The sequence below is a fragment of the Temnothorax longispinosus genome, chromosome 7 (genome assembly GCF_030848805.1).
Source record: "Temnothorax longispinosus isolate EJ_2023e chromosome 7, Tlon_JGU_v1, whole genome shotgun sequence".
NCBI classification, from domain to species: domain Eukaryota; kingdom Metazoa; phylum Arthropoda; class Insecta; order Hymenoptera; family Formicidae; genus Temnothorax; species Temnothorax longispinosus.
Genome location: NC_092364.1, coordinates 22150841 through 22175535, shown reverse-complemented (window position 1 = coordinate 22175535; position 24695 = coordinate 22150841). Strand labels below are relative to the sequence as shown.

The 24695-nt window shown below is 37.9% G+C and overlaps 2 protein-coding genes across 2 annotated transcripts in view; both read left to right on the top strand.

The window, feature by feature from the left end:
- Positions 1-14594, top strand: part of Dtn (transmembrane protein 132C dtn) — a 101364-nt gene extending 86770 nt beyond the window's left edge. Inside the window, exons 5-10 of the mRNA XM_071784000.1 lie at positions 2183-2326; positions 2908-3807; positions 4208-4646; positions 5443-5885; positions 6503-6789; positions 7039-14594. Of these exons, the coding sequence (XP_071640101.1) occupies positions 2183-2326; positions 2908-3807; positions 4208-4646; positions 5443-5885; positions 6503-6789; positions 7039-7759 (2934 nt within the window). The 3' untranslated portion in view covers positions 7760-14594. The remainder of the gene's footprint in view (positions 1-2182; positions 2327-2907; positions 3808-4207; positions 4647-5442; positions 5886-6502; positions 6790-7038) is intronic.
- Positions 14595-22625: 8031 nt separating this feature from the next.
- Positions 22626-24340, top strand: LOC139816257 (large ribosomal subunit protein uL16m-like). Its single transcript, XM_071783666.1, has 6 exons — positions 22626-22825; positions 22903-22971; positions 23055-23212; positions 23294-23425; positions 23528-23638; positions 24101-24340. Exons 1-6 carry the CDS (start codon positions 22783-22785, stop codon positions 24314-24316), a joined length of 729 nt encoding a protein of 242 aa, XP_071639767.1. The 5' UTR covers positions 22626-22782; the 3' UTR covers positions 24317-24340.
- The last annotated feature ends 355 nt before the right edge of the window (positions 24341-24695 follow it).

Genomic DNA, 24695 nt, shown 5'->3' with positions numbered 1-24695 from the left:
GCATTCTCTCGTAAAGAATATATTAATTACGTACAACACACAAGTCTAGAAATATATTATAGTGTCTCCTTTTCTTTAAAATAGAGGTACGAACTTGTGAATTATATAAAAAATTACGGTTCTAAATTGTCTAAATCTGATCAATTTAATTTGATCGAAATATTTGTCGCTTTTTTTAAATCTCTCATGGGAGATTTGCTGAAGGATAATTCAATAGAATCCCAAATTGAAAAATCTCGCAATTGAAAAATTGACATTTCTCGCGGAGAATAGAAAGTAAACTAGAAATGTACGATAAATAAAAAAGTTTTTAGCCTGATTTCTGAAACTCTTAATTAATTACGCGCCGTTAATCGCGTCTCAGGCTATTATTAGCCCGGTATTGTCGCGAATGATTAATATAGAAAGTTAGGAAAGAAGGTGCCATTCAATTACAAATTTTCATAAAAGCAGATTGACTTTAATCCTCGGATGTTTCCAAATGAAAGTTTGAAAAATTCAAATAATAGAAAAATGTCTTGAGTAAATTTTAATTAAGCGTTGTTGCAAAGGATTAGGATTTTTTTTAATTATACGTATAAAAGAAGAATTATGTTGTTCGAAGATATAAAAAATAATAAGAGAAATTTTTGTTATGGATCTAAGAATTGAAAATCGTCGCAAATAGTACGATCTTGGACTTTTTGTACTCTCTATTAACGTTCTATATGTATATACTTACATCACGCGATGGAAACTGAATCAAAAGATCGATGTATGTAACCGGTGATTCCTCTCAAAGGATTTCTCGCGTCTCTTTCGCGAACGACGCATTCTGCACGGTGAAATACAAAATACAAATACGAGCGCGTAGTCCGCGTAGTGGTGGTCTCGTAAATATTTTCGCGAGTCTTGATACGGATGAGAAAATATTTAACGAAAGAAAGGGAAGGAGCCGCAGTTCGCGTTCGAATGTAAACCCCACCCGCTGCTTTTATCATTGCAAGAGAGCATGACGCTCGTCCACGCGAGCGATATAGTAGTTGGCTGGGGCACATACACCCCAACGTGGCGTCAGGGATTTAAATTCCCTCGCTGCAATATCCGAGCCGTTTGATGTTCCTTCCAAAGCCCGCCAGTCTGTATGGACGGAAGCGAACTTGGAAATAGCTTACTAGTCTGGCCGACCGACCGACCGACCGACCCTGCCCAACCAACCCCTTTGCGGAGCTCCCCCATTGACGACGCTCAACTAGTGTAAAGTACACCGACGCGGACGACGCGTCCACGTGAACGTGTAAACGTGGGAATTAATCTCCCACGTGTACGAGCAACATCGTGGCAAGCTGCAAGAACAAGTCCTCTCGCCAGTTGTAAAATAACTACAGTCCACGAAAATCCGTTATGAGTTGCTTTTAAACTTTTTGCGATTTTACGATGTTAAGTCGTTAGATTAAAATTAATCGGTTATTTCGCAAACGCGGGAAGTAATTTATTACGATAATAACTTTTTTTATTTTAGAAAAAATATATAGTATGTGCTATTAGAAAAGATAGTTTCATCGGGTTAAACAGCGAGAAGACTCTTCGTTATGGTTGAGACAAGCTTTGAAGTTCTGCCTTTTGTGAAAGGTCAACAACTTCTGCATGCTTTTTCTGCGAGAAGTAAAATCAAACAAAATTAAAATGAGATATAATATTGTTCTATTTTTTCCTAATTTTATAGAATAATTAAAAAATGATTATAATGATCAGTTTCGAATTGTATAAAATATATTGAGTGTTTACCATAAAAATTGAGTTCTTTCCTAGAGTTGGTATTTTTTTGCATTTATTCATTTTATTTTAAGATGTTTATATATATGTTTTTTGGGAGAAAGATAAATTTAATATTTTTCTATTCTGTTTTGCATATTTCTGTTTAATTTATATTTTATGAATTTTATGTTTCCGGCGGTTCATATTTTTTAATATCGCTTACCGCACCTTTTGTCTTGTCACGACGGTTAGGGGAATAAAGTTCGAGGCAGAATAGATAACAGTTATGAATAATGGATAATGGCTCTATCAATGAAGGTTACAGAGATGCATATATTAAAATATATGCAAACTTTCATCACATACTATTAAAAATAGGAATAGGAGTTTAAGCTATGAGTTTCTCTTCGGCAAGCAAGAGGGAACGTTTTATGTTTTGCTTCAGAACTGGGAGGTGATGAATACGGCAGTGTTGACAGGGCGTCAGGTGTCGCAGGGGATGAAGGTTTTCATCGTGAGTCAAGCCGGCACGGTCGCCGATGTCACGCTGCAGTCGTCCTGTCATTCTGAGGACGAGAGTGTCCTCAAGGTAATTGCTTTTTAATTTATCTTCAGCACTCACCGAGATTCCTAGGAGTTTAATTGAAGAAATCTCGAAATCTCTTATATACCGCTACCGTGTGTAGAAATAGCTGTTTTTTCATTTCTATTGCTAAGGACTCGTGTCCGATAACTTATAAGATTTTATGTATGTTTTATTCGTATATAGGTATGTAGAACAAGAATATTTTGTCACAATTATTCTACATATCGTTGTTCGAATTTGTGAAATTGGATATATTTATATATAAATTCATTTTTCTTTTAGTGCTGACCTGAGTCCATTCTTTACAAATGGAAATGGAGTCAGTCATACCTATATATTATAATACGTTACGATCTATACAGCAATATTTAAATTTTATAATGCGTCATTTAAATCCTAAATGCACGAGAATAATATCCAGGAGTTTCAAACTCCTAACACCTCGTATAATCGGCGGATTAAATGACGCCTTCGATGCCCCAATACCATGCACTTAAACCGTGCATTACGAACTACTGTAGTTTAGGATCAAACTACATTTAATACCCGATCGTTATCACGAATACCTAAACCTAAACTCGCAGGTATCGTCCTCGTGCAGTAGCGTGTACGTAGATGGTTCGGAGATCCGGGGCTCCAGCAACGCATCGGTACTCGTCAAATATGGCACGTATACCGGCTTGGCGAGATTCACCGTGTGGATGCCCGAGTTTCCACTGGAGGTGAATGTCGCTGACACGCGGTTGAACCAGATAAAGGGTTGGAAGGTACCGGAGGAGCACGTGGCAAGTACGAAGAGCAAGCGGAGCTTGCTGAACGCAACGCAGGTCGAAGAGAAGACGGAAGTTACCTCGACGTCGATAATGCCACCGGAAACAGCGCCGGTGACCGCGCGAGCGAAGAAGAGAAGCGCCGTCGATCCGGAGGAGTCGATAGAGGACTCGTCTATGGACGTGGACGATCCAGACGGACTTCTCGAGGAGGACGAGCACGAGGAGCGGTTCCGATCCAATGGGAACGATCACGGATGGGACACGATCAACTCTATCGATCGAAATCTGTCCCCGGCTAATTGCAGATTGCGCTTCCAGCAGAGTCCGGTTGAGGTGCATGCCCGATTTCTGGCGACCGATCACGACTCGGGCAGGGTCTCGTACTTCGTCAGCCGGCGCACCTGGCTGCGAGTTACCGACCTCGTAGCCGGCATGCTGCGTGTCTCCGATCTTAGAATAGCGACGCTTCTTCAAGGTAGACTGGTCCAGGGACGCGGGATAGGTCGCACGGAGGTGCAGGTGCTGTCACCAATCACCGGTAGGGTCATCGGCGCGAAAGAGATCAGAGTCGCCAACGACCGCGTGTCTGTGACGCGTCTGTCCGTCCGGGTGGTGTCCGGACTTCAACTCAGTATCAGTCCCGATACCGCGATCGAGAACGGATACGTCGCCGAAACCTCGGTTACGAGAAGATTGACCGCCCAATATCAGGTAAATGTAGATAACTGCAATATTTTTGTTGCTTGTGTAGGACCTTTAAATGTATCTTGAGAAAGAGAGCAATTTGCCAATTTAGAGAAGTTAGTTAAAAAGCAATTGCAGAGTTTAAAAATTTGGTATTTAAATGTTAAGAAATTTTGAATTTAAAAAAACCGATATAAAATAAATTAATTATTTTTAGATATGATATATATTAATATTGACCTTTTTTTTAAGTATAAAAAAGAGCTTTAAAGGACTACAATTGTAAAATGTTACATTGTGTTGACCCACTAAATTTTGAAGAAATCAATATTATATTTACCTCGAGGATATATAATGTATATTTCGTAATTAAAACAAAACTATGATGCATAAACAAGTATATTTGACGCTGTTATTGTACCAATAGGAGGGACTGCTGGACATTGACGTAGAGTTCTCGGACAGTACCCGTACACCCCTCAGGGAAATCGCTGTGAGTGATTATCATTTACTGGTGGAGAGTCTGGACCCGGAAGTTGTGGCGTTCGCACCGATGGTTGCTTCCCATCATCCACGGGTAATCGCGGTCGGGGAGGGCCGCGGCGACTTGCTGCGCGTCAGTTTACAGCTGGCCGACTCCTGCCGATTATCCGGCAGACGTTCAAGCAAGGGCTCTCAGAGGACGACGGCCGCCGCGTTGGCAAGCGCATCGGCCAACGTCGAGGTAGATTTCGCCTCGAGCGAGGTGCCCAATCGGCCGGAATTCGTTCAGAACGACGGCGGGGGCACCGTCGGTTCTCACCATCACAGAGAACGTAAAACCGGCCGGGGCGAAATGGCGTCCGATCTACACGACATCCTCATCGGTAAATAGATCCTGTTCCTCTTTGCCGCTTTCTGTCTTTCTGTCTTTCTGCCTCGCTTCTTTCGCATTCTCTTCACTTTTTCTGTTCTCTTCTACGCTTTATAACCGTCACGTAGCGCACAGTATGCATTTTGTTCCGCATTTCTTAGCGGAAAACTTTCTTCACAGCACCGTTTGGCTTGTAAAAAGTTCCACCTGCCTATTTATGCGTGATCCCCACGGTTTCCGTCCAGCCTTCCGTAACTGATAGCCTTCCTCCTTTGCGCTGAATGTCAAATGCGTCTAGCTCTAAGAATAATTTGTGACGTAACGCGATCTTACTACGAGTCATTGGAGAATTTTGTTACTTTTATTATTCAACGTGAAATATCTATTGTAATCTGAATACTCTTACGATTTACGAACAATGATAAATTTGATCAAGGAAAAGTTGGCTCCAAATTTCTTGATTCAGAATCCGCGTGAGAATTAGAAGATGAAAACCTTGAAGCGTTCACGCGATTCTTTTTCTTCCTTCTATCTCCAAGTAATTCCAAGAGTTGGAATTATCTGGACAGTATTGTACATCATAGTATAATGTCAAGTCGTTCATCATAGTCCAATTGCCGCGCTGAAAGTATAGACGCACGTTCAGTATCCTCGCGAACCTTGCACATCCGACAGCATGTCTAGCCGCTGTCTAGCTGAAGGCATCAATTAAGGGAAAAAGATTGTCAGCGGCTCTGAAACTCAGCACAAACGCCCCGTCTCACTCTGTCCTCTCTCTCTTTCTCTCTCTTTGTTTTTTCTGTGCAAAGGGTTACCGCTGAAAGACGAGAAAGACGGGCACGAGCACGAGCACGAGCCTTTGGTGCAGGCACGGCAGCATCGCACGGCTATAGCTAATGGCATGTCTTCAGGGGGTATGGGCGGCGTCGGCGTGCGTCACCACGGCGTCGGGGCGCGGATGAGCCCGCTCGAGATCGGGATGTACGTGCTGCTCGCGGCGTTCTGCTTCGCGATCGTTGTCTTTGTCGTCTCCTGCGTGGTGTACGCCAGCAAATTCAAGCCCCAGCCACCGGACTCCCCGTTGACCGGTGCGGCCGTTCCAGTGCTTTCTGGCGCGGGTGCGAGGGCTCGCGCCGCCGCGAATCAGCTGGCGTCTGGCAGACGACCGCCACGTGAATCGACCACCAACGCACACGACTGGGTATGGCTGGGCAGAGCGACTCTCGAACGAGCTGCCTGCGGTCCGCAACAGGTACATACGTCGGTTTGAATTCGATGATTCGTGAGTGAAACCGTGAATGAAGCCGTCGATAATCATTATTAAAACTAATTTCAATATCCTCAAATACTGGCTAGATAATTAATTGCACCATTAGATGTAATTACGTTAGTCTATTTTGTGAATCAATGAGACCAGAAAATCAGATTTTCGGAAGAAGAAAACGTTTTTTATTGCAAATTTGATTGCGCAGGCGATTAGTGATACACATTAATTTGTTAACAAATATATAGAATAATATTTCTTCTGATTATGGTGAAATTTTGAAATCTCCAAACTCCAGCATGAGTGTCAAATATTCAATAATAATAGCCATAAAATTATTACTAAAGGAGGATTACTAAAGAATTAAAGAATAACAAATCAAATTTTGAACAAACGTAACATCGATAACGATATAACGGTTCAACGAGTACATCCAGGATTAATCCGATAATTGAAATCAATTCGAGTTTTCTCTCAACGAGATTTGATGCTGTAAATATCTTTACGCATTTCGATAACCCAGTGGCAACTTGTTTTAAAAACAAAACAAGCGGGATTTTGTTGGATCAATTTGATTGAAAAAAAAAACTCGGTTTGTGTTACAGGTGCGCGTAACGAGTAATCCGCTGGCCGGTGAAGGCGAACCCGAGGCCGAATTGGGCACATGCTTCGACAATCCGAATCACATCGAGCTACCGTCTGCCAATCAGTGGTCCAGTAGCGGTACCAGTGCCATCGACACTACCACTTATTCTAAAAAGGATAGAGTAGCGCGAAATAGTTTCGCGGCAAAATCCGCGGTCAAGCCATCCGCAGTGATACCGCCTACTACGGCTACGACGGCGTCAACAGCGGCATCGATGGTAGCTCCGATAATGACCGCGCGGAACGAGTAATTATGATTGAACGTTATTGCCCTTCCTAATGCGGAAGATTTATTCTTCAGAGACAAGTTATATAAATATGTCTTCTAGCAAGGAAAAAAGTGATATCGAAAAAGAAATTCCTTATAATAACGAATCGCATGATATTTGATGTAAACTTTGCGTAATACTTTTTAGCTTCCAACAAATTAACATTACCTATATCCACATTACCAGCTTCGCGAGTGCGTAAACCTTATCGCGAATTTTTTTTACAGCAACGATGATATTCCTCCGCCTTTGCCGCCACACGGGGTGCCGGTCGCAAACTCGACAACGGCAACTACGGCGACCACGACGACGGTCGGCACGAACAACGTGAGCAACGGCAATAACGAAGATTATAAACCGCCGGTACCGCCACATAGGAACACGGGAGTGGGCGTGCGGCTGCCGGAACCGCCGCGGAAGCATCGCCATAGGGCGTCCAGTGGTGGCAGCGGTGGCCATCATGGAAATAATCATCGGCACAGTAGCAAAGCACCGCAGCAGTCAAATCATCATATAGTCAAGTCGCACGGGAAAACTAGAGTGGACAACGCAAACAAACAGAATGGTGAGGACGAGGAATTCATAGAATTGGTGAATCACGACGAAAGCAATAGGCACGCGAAGGATGCCGGGAGATCCCGGGAGATCAAGAGGGCGACCATAGTCGGTAATCCTATGTACTCGTCGTTCTCCACCTCCGCCGTAGTATCCACCGTCGTCTCTACCGTAAACTCATCTACTCCTACTGGCGGCGCTGCCTCATCCACCACAACATCTCCGCCGTCTTCATCACCGTCCGCCTCTTCCTCCTCATCCTCCTCTAGCTCCTGCGCCTCATCCTCCTCCCAGGAGCAAGAGGAATCGGTAGCGCTCGATGACCTTAATCTGGGTATGGACTACAATCAGATCATGCAGTACTTCGACAACCTGAAAGAGTCGAATGCCTAGGTGAGGCCGTTCGACCTTTTCGAAGGTCGAGCAGTAGTCAACGTCGATACGGAACACCGGGATCCTCGTTAGTAGATATAACGAGTACGTCGAATTGTCGCTTCTCCCGTTTGAGAATTCGCTCTCGCGGGAACGAGATTTCGCTATTATCGAGAACGATGATCCTGGATATTTCGTATTTTAGACTATAATCTAGTCAGCTTCCTAGCACATCATGAGTAACGCGCAAACACATACACATACGCTCATATTGACGAAAACTTAAGAAAGGGATAATTCCTTCGCACACGATTCATACAGTCTCTCGACAATTTGTTACGACCGCTAGCAATTTTTGGGCGCAACGGGTAAAAGTTCCTCAAGTACGATATAATTTGCTGATATATATATTCGTATTTTATCGCATCGATACGTAAATAACGATACGTAAAATGTAATGCGCGATAATAAGATGAAGCGATTGTGTATTACATCAATAGTTTATATTATAGGCGCGGCAAAGATGCATATTTTTACTATATTTTTTTACCATTTTTACAAATTATTGTTATCAAATCGATTCAACTTTGAGTATCTTTCTCTTCTTCTTTCTTATGCTAATACTTTTGCTATTTTTATTTACGAAATATTTTCTTTGATGACTTTAAATCTTGGACTGATAATATTATGTTTAATAGATTTAATCTCTATCGTGTTTATATTTTAGTACACATGCGAAGTGTAGTATTCGAGTATCGCGACTGCGAAAACTTGCTGGCGTAATAAATAGTCGGAGTACTGTTTGTACACGCAAGAGGCTTTACAAAAATTGACTGTCGGTGGCCGGTGGGGTAGATAGATTGCTCGCTCGATGACGAAAGCGTCACGCGGCATTTCGACGTTTCGTTTCTCGCTGCGAGCTTTCCTTCATTTCGTGCAGGATCGTCGAAGATCCTCGCTCTTGCCCCCGTGCCATCTTGATCTCTCGCTCGAGCCCTTTCTGCGCTACCACGGTTCCTCCCCTCGTCAGGCCGCAAGAAAACTAGCGTCAGACAATTCGAGGTGCTTTGTATTTCGATCGCGCGTGCATCCGGTAACTTTCACAAATATTTTTGCATTCTTTGCGTCGAGTTTTGTGCCATAAACTAGCTGTATATCTAATAGCAAGTTCCTTCGAACAATTCTAAATTTCCCGATTTTTTTATTCAAAATTCACGGAGAGTAATCCACAGGATTTTTACGAAAATCTTACGTTTATCTTAAGCGTGCAATTTTTACATTTAACAATGGAAAGCGCAAAGAGATATATATGTACTTACCCTTGAATCTACCATGGATATAAAAAATTGATTGACGTTTTGATGTATACGGAGAGACAAAAGGAAAGTAAAATGTTATACTACTGCGTGTCTCTTCTTCGTTATTTCTGTCAATGTTTAATTTTTATTCAATACTCGCTTCACGTGCGATGCCGTCAACGGTGAGCTCTTTTAGTTCGCCAAACGACGGACTGTCAATCAGTTAGTCGAGATCGATCCGTATGCAAGGCGCGATCGAAGTACGACGAAGCGTTCACTTGCGACCCGATCCAGTTGCATTGGAGGACACATATTTATTCGGTCGACCGTACGTCGTAATGTTTGTAAATTTTGCTTTGTAAGACTGTGTACATATATATAAATATATATATATATAGATGCGATAGAGCGCGTGTTAATTATCGACTTACAGATTTAAAGTTACATTTGTATGGCTAATAGAGAATCGCGAATCGTTCCACGCGTCGTTCGACGAGAAATTCCTTCGACTTCATATCGAACGAGAGAAAACGTCGACGACGAAATACGCGTATACGTTATACACTCTACGATGCTCGAACGCTACTCTCTCTCTGATATCGCTTTTGAATTACCCTTCGTCCCTCGAGACTCCACAATCGTTTTAAATACGTCGCGCTCTCGGCACTTTTTATTCTGCCGAAAATATTTTCATCACGTGAATGAGTCTACACGCGTGTACGACATCGTTGAAGCGAGATTGGTATCTGAGTATATGAAGCATCTTGACATTGATACCTAATTATAACGTATCGACACATATTTGGGTACAGCATCGAGATATCTTAATTAAGTGCGTTCTTGCTTTAAACGTTTGTATCTAGGTATTATATCTGTTACAGGATACTGTAACGTGTGTATATATATATATACTTGCCATATCAAGTGTATAATTGTATATTTACCGTAACAATATTATCCGAAATATTGAAGTCGATTGTACGGCATGAAGAAAATATTCCTTCGTTTTGTAACATATTTATTCAATTTAGATTTTATTTATGATCATTAACTTGTCGCAATGTTTTAGCAATATTCGGAATATGAAGAATGTGTTTCGAAATTTTTAATGACTGTCTCATATTATATATGTATACTTAGGTGCTATTTCAAAAAAGATATGTATTATTACGCGAACACATCTTTAGCGTGTATCCGCATTTCTACCTAGATACAAAAAGAAAATATATAGCCGATACGTTTGTTGAAAGTGTGTATAAACTAAGTGAATATTATTGTTTATAACTGGCTTGTAAAAAAACAAACATAAATTTATTGTTTACGTTGAGCAAGTGAAAGATAATGGAGAAACTATTTTTGAGACAATTTTTCGAAATGGTCAAATTGATTAAAAATTGACCGATTATTCTCTTGCACACTTAATAATTAATTACTTTCGTTTAGGTATATGAATAAAAGTGAAGTGAATGTTCTGATAAAAAATATGTAAATATAGAAACATGAAGCAATAGCATATTTTATAATATAAATTTTATTTTTTGTAGTGTGATTTATTCTGTTATATCCATTTCATTCGTATTTCATTCGAACGCTTTACCTCAATAAAATATGTAATTATCGAATGCTACTATAAAGCCTAAAAATACTTTTTAAAGAGAATAATCTGTGGATAGTCGAGACATGTTCACTTAGTCTATATGTATTTTCTCTCCGTACTTGTCACAGCGAAGAGAAAGAAAGAGAAAGAAAAAAATCGTTTGTTCTTCCCAATTGATTAGAATAGTTACGAGTTCACCTACAGTTGTTTTCCATAATAAAATTGGTTATCGCGAAGCGAATGAAACGAGGCTGAGACAATTTAAGTGTAAACGACCTACTCCAAGGATCAGCCAGGAAACTTATAGCTATGTATGTATCTAAAGTGTAAGGACTATGGTGTCTAAGTATGTATGTAACGCTATAAGTTGTGTGTCAGCACATCGCGTGGGACAATAGTGATTTAATCCATCGGCGGCGAACGGCGTTCGACGAGCAAACGATCGACGGCGCCTTGTTGTCGTAAAACACAGCGAAATGAATATGTTTACATAGCTGCGTAAACATTGAGAAAGAGTCGGAATAATGTGAGAGCGTTCCGCCGAGAATCTAGTCTTATAGCATAATTATTATATATAATACATATATATATATATATAGAGATAAATATATAAAATATTAATCAATGCGATGTACGTTGCCTTTCGCCCGATGATAATACGTATCTTACGAATGCCCCGCGGTCACCGTCGATGCGTCAAGCTTAATGTACATATAATCGACCTTTAACGGATATGGCAAAAACGATTTACCCATTTGGATGTTCCTAAAACCGAACAAAAAAGATATACTAACATATATTCGAAAATTAAACGCATAGAAAAAACAAATTAAGTGAAAAGATGTTTTTGTTAATAATGACGAGAAAATTCGTGCTGGTTGATATGATGTGGGCACTCGGCACACCAGTGGCTTAAACTCGCATAAAACAAAGAAATAAATATATAGTCTCATATCACATTATACAGAATTCCACCATATCAGTTAAGGTTGAATAGTTTTTGAACCGATTGCAAAAACATATTCTTCTATCCGATAAAACTATCGATTCTTTATGAATTTTTCCTGAAACTTAATCCAGATGTATCCAGAAGTAATCTAGATCGGGTTAAAAAGCAGCTACCTTACAAAATTACGAAAATCTCATTTATCTACTTTATAATATGAAATCTATAGATATTGTTTTCTGCAATCGGTTCTCATTAAGAACGGCTCTTGATAATATATATACTCTTCTATAAGCGAAAAATTGGAAGTGACTTTCAATAGCGACTCACTCAAGAGTTTTGCTTAAGAAATCTAAATAGCTCAAAAGTATACTGAAGTTTATATTCGTATCTCACATTTGACACTTAATATTGCCTTTGGAAATAACATATATATATATATATATATTATAGTTAAGGAATACGATACTAAATCTGATACCGTAACATTTTCCAGCGATAAAATTAACAGTACTTTTTAATAATTAACAGTTATTCGGATTAACTCTATGCAATTGTACGATCTTCACATATGAGATAAATAAGTCAAATCTAGCTGAATGCGAGATACGGGTATTTCAGCTTCAATTCTAGTTAATTGCTTTGTTCTTTTTCGTTGCTCTTTCTTTTTATGTGGACGAAAAAGCGAAATTCAACGGTGAACACGGTGAAAACATGTACGAGTCGATCATATCCAGTATCAAGCGAAACAGGCGCGCGCTAATCGTTCGTATATATATGACTATTATCTAACGATTTTGATATAAGGACACTTTTGGTGATTATCATGATGCCATAGCGTTTACTTATTGTTAGTGTTACTGAGAGTGATCGGAGTCAGTGGCTTGTATGTTAGTATACATCGTCGCAAGGCGCGCATACACATACATACACACATACATACACACATGCATATATATTAGACAAAATACTTGTGCACATATGCACTTCCAGTTCCACGTCATTTCGACAAAAGACTTGCGCTTCGTAATATCAACATACTTCTCGCAAAACTAGGCATCGAGACATCCCTTTAGACATCCCTTTTAATGGAATCCAGTGATTCCCTGTAAGATTTTTGTTATATCGCAGGAGGGATTTCATAGTTGTGTGTTGTAACAACTTCTCGTCATATCCAGTTTTCTCATTATATTTATCCTAGTTCCTACCAAAGCTTTTTGTACTTTTTTGTTTTTTTAAATTTTCTTTACTTTTTACTTTTTTCTTTCTTTTTTACCTTTTTTATCCTCCTGACAAAGAAAGTTAATAGATCAATTAACACATGTCTATATTAGTATTTCTTGACCATTCAATTTTATTTTTTTTTTTTTAAGTATTCGATCGTTTGGGAATCACTGGCAATCTCTTTGAAGATTTTTTTATCCCCGCATTTATTCCACGATTCAGCAAATTCTACGACAATTCCTATCTACGACCAATGTAATAAAAGCGACAGTAAACGCGCTTGTCGCATATGGTCCTTCCAATCTTCCCTCTTTCCTGAACTCCTGCTGATTTGGAGAGGTATGACATATAAATGCATCGCTGACTCTGCATCCGCGCACATTCCTCAAACACCCCATTAATTTTAAGTGTGATAAATGCGGAACTGAGAAGAAAGGAGGGAAAAAAGCAAAGAAAGCGATAATTAGTAATTACTATAACTGCGCTCGCGACGACGACGCTCGAGGACGTTGACGATGGCGGTGGTGACTGCATCTACGATGACGACAATATTCGACGCGAGTGTCCTCCGAACTGAACGATTTTGAAAGAAAACGATTATAGTGCAGAAGTTTGTTGATGATTTCAACTGTCCCCCGATGAGACGAAGAGTAAATTCTGAAAATTTTATTTATATGCGACAACATGCAGGAAATTTTTCATGAAAAACTATCTCTAATCCATTTTAAATCTATATCACTTCACGATAAAAAAAATCTTTTTTATAATACTCTCCGTAATACTTACAATTATGAATTAGTTCTTGTTTTACAAAAATAAAAACTGGATTTGAGAAAATTTTAAAAGAAGCAATTTTTTAATTGCACGTTGAAAGGACTATAATTCTGCATTTTAATAATAATCAAGAATTTCGCACTAGCTTTCTGTCAACATTTCTTACAAAGAAATCGTCAATCTTCCTGGGTCTGAAAGTTCGGGGACATCTTGCTCGTTTATACTGTCGCAAGCATATAGTATCAGCACAAGATATCGAAGTCATTCCATGATGCCAGATGACATTTCGGCACTTTATTAGAATAAACCTGTGAGATATAATAAATCTTTTCTGTGAAAATGTGTTTTATCAGATATTCTGATAGATTTAATCGATTCTTCTAAAATAATGTTTTTTATTTTCTTTTTTAAGAAACAGAAATAAATAGAATATTAAAACTGATTTATCTTCTTTTTCTTTACTTATTTAAAAGCGGAATATTATAGTTTATAAGATCCATTTTTTTCCCGAGGTTGTCATTCACCGCAAGTTTATTCAAATAAAATATGGAGAGAAAAAAAATGATATCTCTAAAGCATTATTGCGTACGGAACTCTGGAATGACCCTCTACTCTCATTAGTAAAAATATTATTATCATCATGTCTATTATACTATATACTACTATTGTTACTTGTATGTACTACTATCATTATATATTATTGCCATCGTTGCTGTTGCTGTTATTGTTATTAAGATTGTTGCTGCTGTTGCTACTGCTGTTGCCATCGCCGCGTCGATCGCGCGTGTACCGGAGACATGAGGTGTCATTGACGTTGTCGATTGTCGTTGCCGTTATCGTCATCGTGGCCGTAGCCGTCGTCCCTATCGACATCAATGTCGGCGCCGCCGATATGCTATAATTAATAAAACAATAAGATACGACTATCGCCTACTCAATGTACAATATGTAGTATTTACCTGTTGTTACCATCAAACCGTCATCAAAGATATATAAAAATATTGTAATTGTAACATATCAAGCTTCTCATATCACTAAGCCCTTTCTCCCTAAAACTGGCCTGATACTCTCGTTCGGTTATAACGAAATTGATGTTTAGTCGGCGATCTACTCGAAATTTGGTTCTTTCCGTACTGGAGTTTATAAAGAAAGAAGAAAAGTCGACGTGAAAACTAAATTATTAAATAAATTTAAGATATGTAATTACAAGTACGCAGCATATATACTTAAAACTTTCGTTTAACTTTTGTAATTAATTATTTTGTAATTCTGATATAAAGCAATATAGTACGTATATATATAAAAAATAAATTATCACTCGATGTGTGTACATTATATATTGTTCTTTAGTTCAGGCAATCTCAGAAAGAAGCGTCTTCTAAGTTTATATTCCGTAGAAAAAATTATTGCTTTTATTAATAACCCATATCCGAGATTATAATTTCTATTTCTGATTTAATTAATGCGAAACGCAATCTCTTGCACGAAATAAAATAGTATATATTTTATTTTGACGGATCAAAAATAGAAAAAGTACTAAAAAATTAGTTATAAGTACATATTCAGATTCGAATTATATATACACAGCCTATATTTTGATTTTCTCAAAACACGTTTGATCCGCCGAGAAATTTATGAACGGTACATCGTAATATGGAACAGCCATTCATCCAGCCGCTTAGACCTCTCCATGAATATTAGACTGACCATCCTACGGAACGTTGCGCTGCATTTTAGCTACTATTATTTTACGTAATAATTCGAACGTTCAAGTTTTAGAAAAAGATTTCCTGGAGCACACACTCATGGCCCTCCCCGCGTCATTCTATTAGCGATATTATGTCTATAATTGCGTTATCGATTTAACCTGTCGAAATGATCGGAGACGACATGCGTTTCGCTGAAAATCGAGAAAGCGAATCGCCGAAATCTGATAAAGAAGATTGTACGTGCAATTCCATCTGTGATAATTAATTAATAATTAACAAGTAAAATATCAATTGACATAACAGAGAAATACTTTGGTTTTAATTTATGGTCAAAAACACATCGCGTAACGAGAGACAGTACAGTATGCGAAACTTTCTGCCGCATTTTGCGTTTGCATAAATTATTCAAAAGAACATAATTAATAACTATATTAATAATTAGATTAATAGAATACTGTAATCTAAAATAATAATTTTAAAAAAGCAAGAATTTAATTATGCATCAGTGGAGACGTTAGAAGACAATAAAAGTTAATAGAAGAATTAATTCGGATAATAAAGTAGGCGAAACTCAGGTTTTGCACCGCGAAATCTCGGAAATTTACTCCTGATATATCAGGAAAGCATGTTGAGCGAGGAGGTTGCAGAGGTATTCCGCGGGTGTTTTGAAATGCGAAATGCGCTGAACGACACTGGGTCATATCTCGAGAAATATATTCATCTTAACATTGTTATGTAACCGTTGATGCAAATCATGCTCTCTCAAACGAGATTTGACAATAAAGAGTTTCAAAATGCTGTTGCCTACGTTTTACATTTCAGTATGCGAAACTGTCTGCCGCATTTTGCGTTTGCATAAATTATTTAAAAGAACATAATTAATAACTATATTAATAATTAGATTAATAGAATACTGTAATCTAAAATAATAATTAAAAAGTAGCAAGAATTTAATTATGCATTAGTTAGAGACGTTAGAAGACAATAAAAGTTAATAGAAAAATTAACTCGGATGATAAAGTAGGCGAAACTCAGGTTTCGCACCGCGAAAACTCGGAAATTTACTCCTGATATATCAGGAAAGCATGTTGAGCGAGGAGGTTGTTCGGATTGCAGGAGGTATTCCGCGGGTGTTTTGAAATGCGAAATGCGCTGAACGACACTGGGTCATATCTCGAGAAATATATTCATTTTAACATTGTTATGTATGTTTTAATGCGAGACTTGCTCTTTCAGATGTAATTAGACGATAAAGAGTTTTAGAATGCAGTTGCATAATGTTAGACAACAAGAAAAAGGTAGCTGCGAATACCGACGAGCTAATACTAACGTTGATATGTTCTTTGATATAAGACATATAACTTTCTTGAAAAGAATTAAACGATAAAAGTTTTAGAATGTATTGTAAAAAGGCGAGGAGAATTGAATCATTAAGACAAAGGATATTTCTCAAGAATCGTTGATTGTCGCCCGTCGCCTTTCTGATTTCCATCCTTTTCGTCGTTCGCCATTTTGTAACGGCACTTTAAAACTTTTTATCACCTAATGTTATTCGAGAAAGCATGTCTCGCATTAAAGAACCCTTAAACATATTGGTCATTAGATTGCATATTGGGTCAGAACGCGGGAGCCTACTGCCCCTCCTATGCACACCTGCCAGCGCTCTGATTGGCCGTAGGCTGGGCATCCTCGTCGCGCGCCCGGCGCGCCGTTTCGATGGCGATGGGTAATAGTGGGGGTAGGCGTGCCGCTGCTCGAATACCTCTACTAAAACCTCCTCGCTCAACATGCTTCCCGCGTAACAGGAGCGATTTCTGAGGAATTACAGACGACCCAAACTCGAGATTCTCGCTTTCCTCATAAACTAAAATTCTTTTCATAATTTTTATGATCTTTCAAGCGCCAAACGAATGCACGATATATTTCTCATCGTTATTACTTAATAATAATTTAATATTAATATCTATTGTTTGTTAAATTAATAACGTTTTTATTAATTACTTTTTATATATGTACATACTATGTATAGAAATAAAACTATTATACGAATGCCGACGGGCTGCCGAGATTTAGCGAGAATGTTTGTAACGGGCGGCGTCTGTCCTAAATTAAATGCCCGAAATACTACAGACCTCTCTCGAATGTGATTAGACGATAAATTGTATAGTGTCCTTTATAGGCATAAAATGTGATAGACGATAAATAATTATAAAATGCTGTTGCATAATGCTAGCCAGCGAGAAAGAGGTAGAGGCGAATGCCGACGGGCGGCCTTGGACGACAAATTCGGTATTCCGAAATACCACACGCGACACCAAATAAATCTCGAGAAATACGTTTATTCTAACATTGTTATGTATCCTTTAATGCGAATTATGCTCTCTCGAATAAGATTAAACGATAAAGAGTTATATAAAACCTGTTGCATAATGCTATAGCTAAGAGAGAGAGAGAGAGAGAGAGAGAGAGAGATAAATGCGAATGTCGGAAAAGTAGAAAACTCCGAAATACAATAAACTCTTTATCGTGTAATTTTATTCAAGAGAGCATAATTTGCGTTATAGAACACATAAGAATGTTAGAATAAAGATATATCTCTCGAGATTTAACCGGTGTCATTCGTCGCATTTCAGAGCTTCAATGATTTCTGACTTTCATAAAACGCTTTTATATCTCGGCAACCGTAAATGATAGAAAGATGATTAAAGAAAGACTTTATACTTTATACTTTGCCCTATTGGTATTACTCACAATGTATTACTCGCAATTATGTACTTTCGTTTATTAAAGCAATAAAGCGCGAGCTGGCCAAAAGAATCGTGCGCCTCGCCATTCATCATTTTCATTAAACGTTTATATCTCGGCAACCGCAAACGCAATAGAAAGATGATTCAAAAAGCACTTTTTAGATCGTGCTCTACTCTATCAGAACTGTTCACTTTTATTATCGACAATTATTTATTTTGTAATTAGCGCTAATGCATGGATGTATGACATCTATGTGATTGCAATATCATCAATAATACATCTCACATTAAGGAGGAAGCTGTGACAGCGTAAACGACGCTGCTTTGGAAGCAGGCCATTCGCTACTTAAAATAAACCTTTAAAAATCAGCAAAAACATCAAAATATTTACGACAGACGTTGATGCCGCGCGCCGGCATTCCCGGACTCGGTGATCTAGGTCAAGGCCAAAAAGTGGATCAATAATGTACAGCTGCTCGTGACGTCATGACAACCGCCCGCCGCTCAAGTAGGGTCAAGGCCATGTGTTGCTGGCTTGGCGCGAGAAAAAAAGTTCTCTCTATCGTTTATCGCAAAATATCTGAGCAACCACCGAAGATATAGAGATGATTGAAAAAGGACTGTTTAGTTTATACTCTGCGCTATTGGAATATCTCGATTTTATTACTAACAATTACGTCCTTCCGTTTATTTAACATGATAAAGCGCGCGCGTGCCGTAAAGATCGGACGCCAAATTATTTCCGACTTTCTTAAAACGCTTATATCTCCAGCAACCGTAAATGATAGAAAGATGATTAAAGAAAGACTTTGTACTTTATACTTTGCCCTCTTGGTATTACTCACGTGTATTACTCGCACGTATGTACTTTAGTTTATTAAAGCAATAAAGCGCGAGCTCGCCAAATAAGAATCGCGCGCCTCGCCGCATTCATCATTTTCATCAAACGTTTCTATCTTCAGCGCGAATTATGTTCAGTATTCTATAACTCTTTATCGTTGAATCTTGTTCGAGACACCTTAATTTGCATTATAGAACACATAACAACGTTAAAATAAATGTATTTCTAGAAATATGTCCTGCAATTGTTCGTCGCATTTCAGAGCTTTATACGTTCCGCCGAGCAAAGACATACGCCAGCTTCTATTTTTTCTCATTAACTAATAATATGTAAACAACTTTTTATAATTATTTATCGTCTAATCACATTCGAGAGAGCATGCCTCGCATTAAAGGACACATAACAATGTTAAAATGAACGTATTTCTCAAGATTTAGTTGGTCTCACGTATCGTATTTCGGATCTCCGAATTTATCGTCCATACGCCGCCCGTCGGCATTCGCGCTACCTCTCTCTCTGCAGTGGCTAGCATTATGCAACAGCTTTCTATAACTCTTTATCGTTTAACCTTATTCGAGAGAGCCTAATTCGCATTAAAGGACACATAATAATGTTAGAATAAACGTATTTTTCGAGATTTATTTGGTGTCGCGTGTGATATTTCGGAGTACCGAATTTGTCGTCCAACGCCGCCCGTCGGCATTCGCCTCTACCTCTTTCTCGCTGGCTAGCATTATGCAACAGCATTTTATAATTATTTATCGTCTAATCACATTCGAGAGACTATGCCTCGTATTAAAGAATACATAATAATATAAAAATAAACGTATTTCTCGAGATTTATTTGATGTCGCGTGTGGCATTTCGGAGCTCCGAATTTGTCACCCAACGCCGCCCGTCGGCATTCGCGGCTACCTTTTTCTTGTTATCTAACATTATGCAGCAACATTTTGAAACTCTTTAGCGTCTAATTATACATTCGAGAGAGCATGCCTCGCATTAAAGGACACATAACAATGTTAAAATTAACGTATTTCTCAAGATTTAGTTGGTCTCACGTATCGTATTTCGGATCTCCGAATTTATCGTTCAACGCCGCCCGTGAGCATTCGCAGCTACCTTTTTCTCTTTGGCTAGCATTATGCAACAGCATTTTATAATTATTTATCGTCTAATCACATTTGAGAGAGCATGCCTCGCATTAAAACATACATAACAATGTTAAAATGAATATATTTCTCGAGATATGACCCAGTGTCGTTCAGCGCATTTCGCATTTCAAAACACCCGCGGAATACCTACTGCAATCCGGACAACCTCCTCGCTCTCATGCTTTCCTGATATATCAGGAGTAAATTTCCGAGATTTCGCGGTCCGAAACCTGAGTTTCGCCTACTTTATCATCCGAATTAATTTTTCTATTAACTATTATTGTTTTCTAACGTCTCCACTGATGCATAATTAAATACTTGCTATTTTTTAATTATTATTTTAGATTATAGTATTCTATTAATCTAATTATTAATATAGTTATTAATTATTAATTATGTTAATAGTTATTAATTATGTTCTTTTGAATAATTTATGCGAACGCAAAATGCGGCAGAAAGTTTCGCATACTGAAATGTAAAACGTATATGTAACAGCATTTTAAAACTCTTTACTGTCAAATCTCGTTTGAGAGAGCATGATTTGCATCAACGGTTACATAACAATGTTAAGATGAATATATTTCTCGAGATATGACCCAGTGTTGTTCAGCGCATTTCGCATTTCAAAACACCCGCGGAATACCTACTGCAATCCGGACAACCTCCTCGCTTTCATGCTTTCCTGATATATCAGGAGTAAATTTCCGAGATTTCGCGGTCCGAAACCTGAGTTTCGCCTACTTTATCATCCGAATTAATTTTTCTATTAACTATTATTGTCTTCTAACGTCTCCACTGATGCATAATTAAATTCTTGCTATTTTTTAATTATTATTTTAGATTATGGTATTTTATTAATCTAAGTATTATAGTTATTAATTATTATGTTAATAGTTATTAATTATGTTCTTTTGAATAATTTATGCGAACGCAAAATGCGGCAGAAAGTTTCGCATACTGAAATGTAAAACGTATATGTAACAGCATTTTGAAACTCTTTATTGTCAAATCTCGTTTGAGAGAGCATGATTTGCATTAACGGACACATAACAATATTAGAATAAACGTATTTCTCGAGATTTATTTGGTGTTGCGTGTGGTATTTCGGATCTTCGAATTTCTCGTCCAACGCCGTCCGTCGGCATTCGCGGCTACCTTTTTCTTGTTATCTAACATTATGCAGCAACATTTTGAAACTCTTTAGCGTCTAATTACATCTGAGAAAGCAAGTCTCGTATTAAAGCATATACATAAACAATGTTAAAATAAATATATTTCTCGAGATATGATCCAGTGTCGTTCAGCGCATTTTCCGCCGAGCCGGCCGAGCACGAGCACTGCATTAATTCGTATAATAGTTTAGTTATTCATACATATAGTACATATATAAAAAAGTAATTAATAAAAACGTTATTAATTTAACAAACAATAGATATTAATATTCAATTATTATTAAGTAATAACGAGAAATATATCGTGCATTCGTTTGGCGCTTGAAAGATCATAAAAATTATGAAAAGAATTTTTTGTTATGAAGAAAGCGAGAATCTCGAGTTTGGAGTCGTCTGTAATTCCTCAGAAATCGCTCCTGTTACGCGGGAAGCATGTTGAGCAAGGAGGTTTTAGTAGAGGTATTCGAGCAGCGGCACGTCTACCCCCACTATTACCCATCGCCATATTGGAACGGCGCACCGGGCGTTCGACGAGGATACCCAAGCCTACGGCCAATCAGAGCGCTGGCAGGTGTGCATAGGAGGGGCAGTAGGCTCCCGCGCTCTGACCAATAGCAGCGTGATTACGAGGAGGCATTAGCCATCAATGTAAGGTGGCAAAACACCCGCGCTCGGAATACCTACTGCAATTTGGACAACCTCCTCGCACACATGCTTTCCTGATATATCAGGAGTAAATTTCCAAGATTTCGCGCTGCGAAACCTGAGTTTCGCCTACTTTATTATCCGAATTAATTCTTCTATTAACTTTTATTGTCTTCTAACGTCTCTACTGTGATGCATAATTAAATTCTTGCTATTTTTTATTATTATTTTAAATTACAGTATTCTATTAATATGTATAGTTACTAATTATGTTCTTTTGAATAATTTATGCAAACGCAAAATGCGGCAGAAAGTTTCGCATACTGAAATGTAAAACGTACAGCATTTTAAAACTTTTTATTGTCAAATCTCGTTTGAGAGAGCATAATTTGCATTAACGGACACATAACAATGTTAAAATAAACGTTCGTATTTCTCGAGATTCTTGTCGTTCGTCACTTTTGAGAGCTAGTAATTTTTCCGCTAAACGGTGCCCGACCCGACGGCACTTGTCGCTATTATTTTCTCGTTGACTAGCAGCGTAATATAGAAGGTATTGAGATCATACGTTTGTTTATAAAAGTGAGATGTATTTAGTTTATTAGTTAATTTGTTAAATTAGTAAAGGGATTATCTTCCCTTGGTAAATTTTCATGACCGTCAATGAGATCGGAAGATAATTGAAAAGTGCAGACTTTATCGGCATTACCGATTGTCAATATAAATTTTTTACTAACAACTTATGCAGCTCACCAAAAGATGGACTTGGAAAATTCATTCTTGATCCAATATCCAATCATAACCTACACAATAAATCTCACAAATTTTGTCATGTGTGTATTTTATAATTAAAATACAATCTATTTTTTTTACTTAGAATCACACCAATTCGTATAACCAGGTATAACTGTTAACTTAAAAAATCCATCTTAACTTAAAAATGATACAAGCGTCCAGGAACGTGGCACGTATTTTACTTTCCAGTAAGTATTTTCAATATAATATGTTTTGAGAAGACAAGTTACATTAAAAGCTTCTCTTTGGATTTGACTTTTTGCAGCATGGCAATCTGTATCTGTAACCCCAACGGCTGGTTTAAAGATCTTTCCTGTGCCAATAAAATTTGGCGGTAAATATATATGTGCATAATTATAAAAATTATATTAAAGATATAAATTAAAAATTATATGATTATACATTGAATACCATCAGATATTGAATACCCGGAGCGAGCAAGACTCAAAATAATGGAGAAAGTCCCACAGTTTCCCCCAGGAATGCGTCCTCCCAAAATGCAAAAGCGACTGAGATACATGCGGGGTCCAGAGCCGACGCACAATTTTCTCATGTACAGGCAATACGGTATCATTGTAAGTCTGCATATCTGCTGTGTGCTATGTTTAGTAACAAAGATAACTGTCATATGTATAAATCGTTATCTTGAATTGTAGGCTACAGGAGGAGGTAGATTAAAACATGGTCACTTCGAGATGATACGTCTGACAATTGGTAGAAAACTCGATCAAGAAAGGATGTTTGCAATTTGGCGTGTGGATCCACCATGGCAACCAGTTACAAAGAAGGTTTGTTAGATAATAGAACGCATAATATGGATACTAGAAGAACCTTTACTTTCTCAATATAATAATTATTACATTGATTAGTTGTTACACTTTGTGATCTAGGGACAAGGACAACGTATGGGTGGAGGTAAAGGTTCTATTGACCACTATGTCACTCCCATTAAAGCAGGACGAGTCATTATGGAAATTGGTGGTCACTGTGAATATTTTGAGGTATCTTGATAATATACTTCTTTAGCATTTCTCGAAGTGATTTATCCAGATGGTGCACATGCCTAGAACATATTAAAGACATCTTTGAGGAATTTTTGGAATTTTAGAGTACAACTTTGGAAATTTATAGTGCAACTTTCTTGCCAGTTACGTTCTCCTGATACTTTAACGTTTTCGCAATTATACTATCTAAAGTTTCAAGAATTTCCCAAGAATCGCGACTTTGTCAATTATATTATTCTCCTGATATTTTATCGATTTGCGTGAATTCAAATTTTTACGTAAAAATCTTCAGATTCGTTTTTTGGATTATATCTTACATGATAATTCATGATCTTAGATTTTGCACTATGCATATCAACACATTAAATAAGACATAGAAATGAAATACTAGAAATTGATTTGTGCTACTAGATAGAAAGTATAAATGGGAATGTATTGATATGTAAAATTCTTTTCTAGGTAAAGAAAATATTGACCCAAGTAGCAAATCAACTACCATTCAAAGCCAGAGCCGTCAGTCAAGAGATTTTGGATAAACAGGCAGTTAAAGAGAAATGGTTGGAAGAGAACAATCAGCATCTTTGGACTTGGAAATACATGGTCCAGAATAACATGCTCGGTTGCCAAAAATGGATATCACCAGTTGATAACTTATGGTTTAATAAATATCTGTAAATAACGAAAAAAAAATCTGAAGAAGCTCTTTTGTATTTTTCTTTACAAAAAGGTTCGTGAGTTGTCTCAGCATTTAATTTGAGATATTAATAGATTACTCAAACCTAATATAAAAATTGAAAAAAGTTAGAGATATGAGAATTGTCCAATTTCGATATTTCTTCATTCCGATTGGTTGAGAGACACGTAATTTCAAATGCATAATCTGATACGGGTTTTATATATGTTTGTTGACAGTTCAGTTTATATTCACACAGATCACATTCTCTCTCTTTCTCTTTTAATTATTTCTTATTCCCGAGTTCCCAACAATACCAAGGCGTCCAAGACCCAACACCGCGACACACACACACAAAAATATACTCTCTCTACTTTGCAT

Coding starts and splice junctions, on each gene's coding strand:
- LOC139816257 (XM_071783666.1), top strand. CDS start 22,783: ATGATACAAGCGTCCAGGAACGTGGCACGTATTTTACTTTCCA. Junction 22,826..22,902: donor GGCACGTATTTTACTTTCCA/GTAAGTATTTTC, acceptor GACTTTTTGCAG/CATGGCAATCTGTATCTGTA. Junction 23,639..24,100: donor GTCACTGTGAATATTTTGAG/GTATCTTGATAA, acceptor ATTCTTTTCTAG/GTAAAGAAAATATTGACCCA.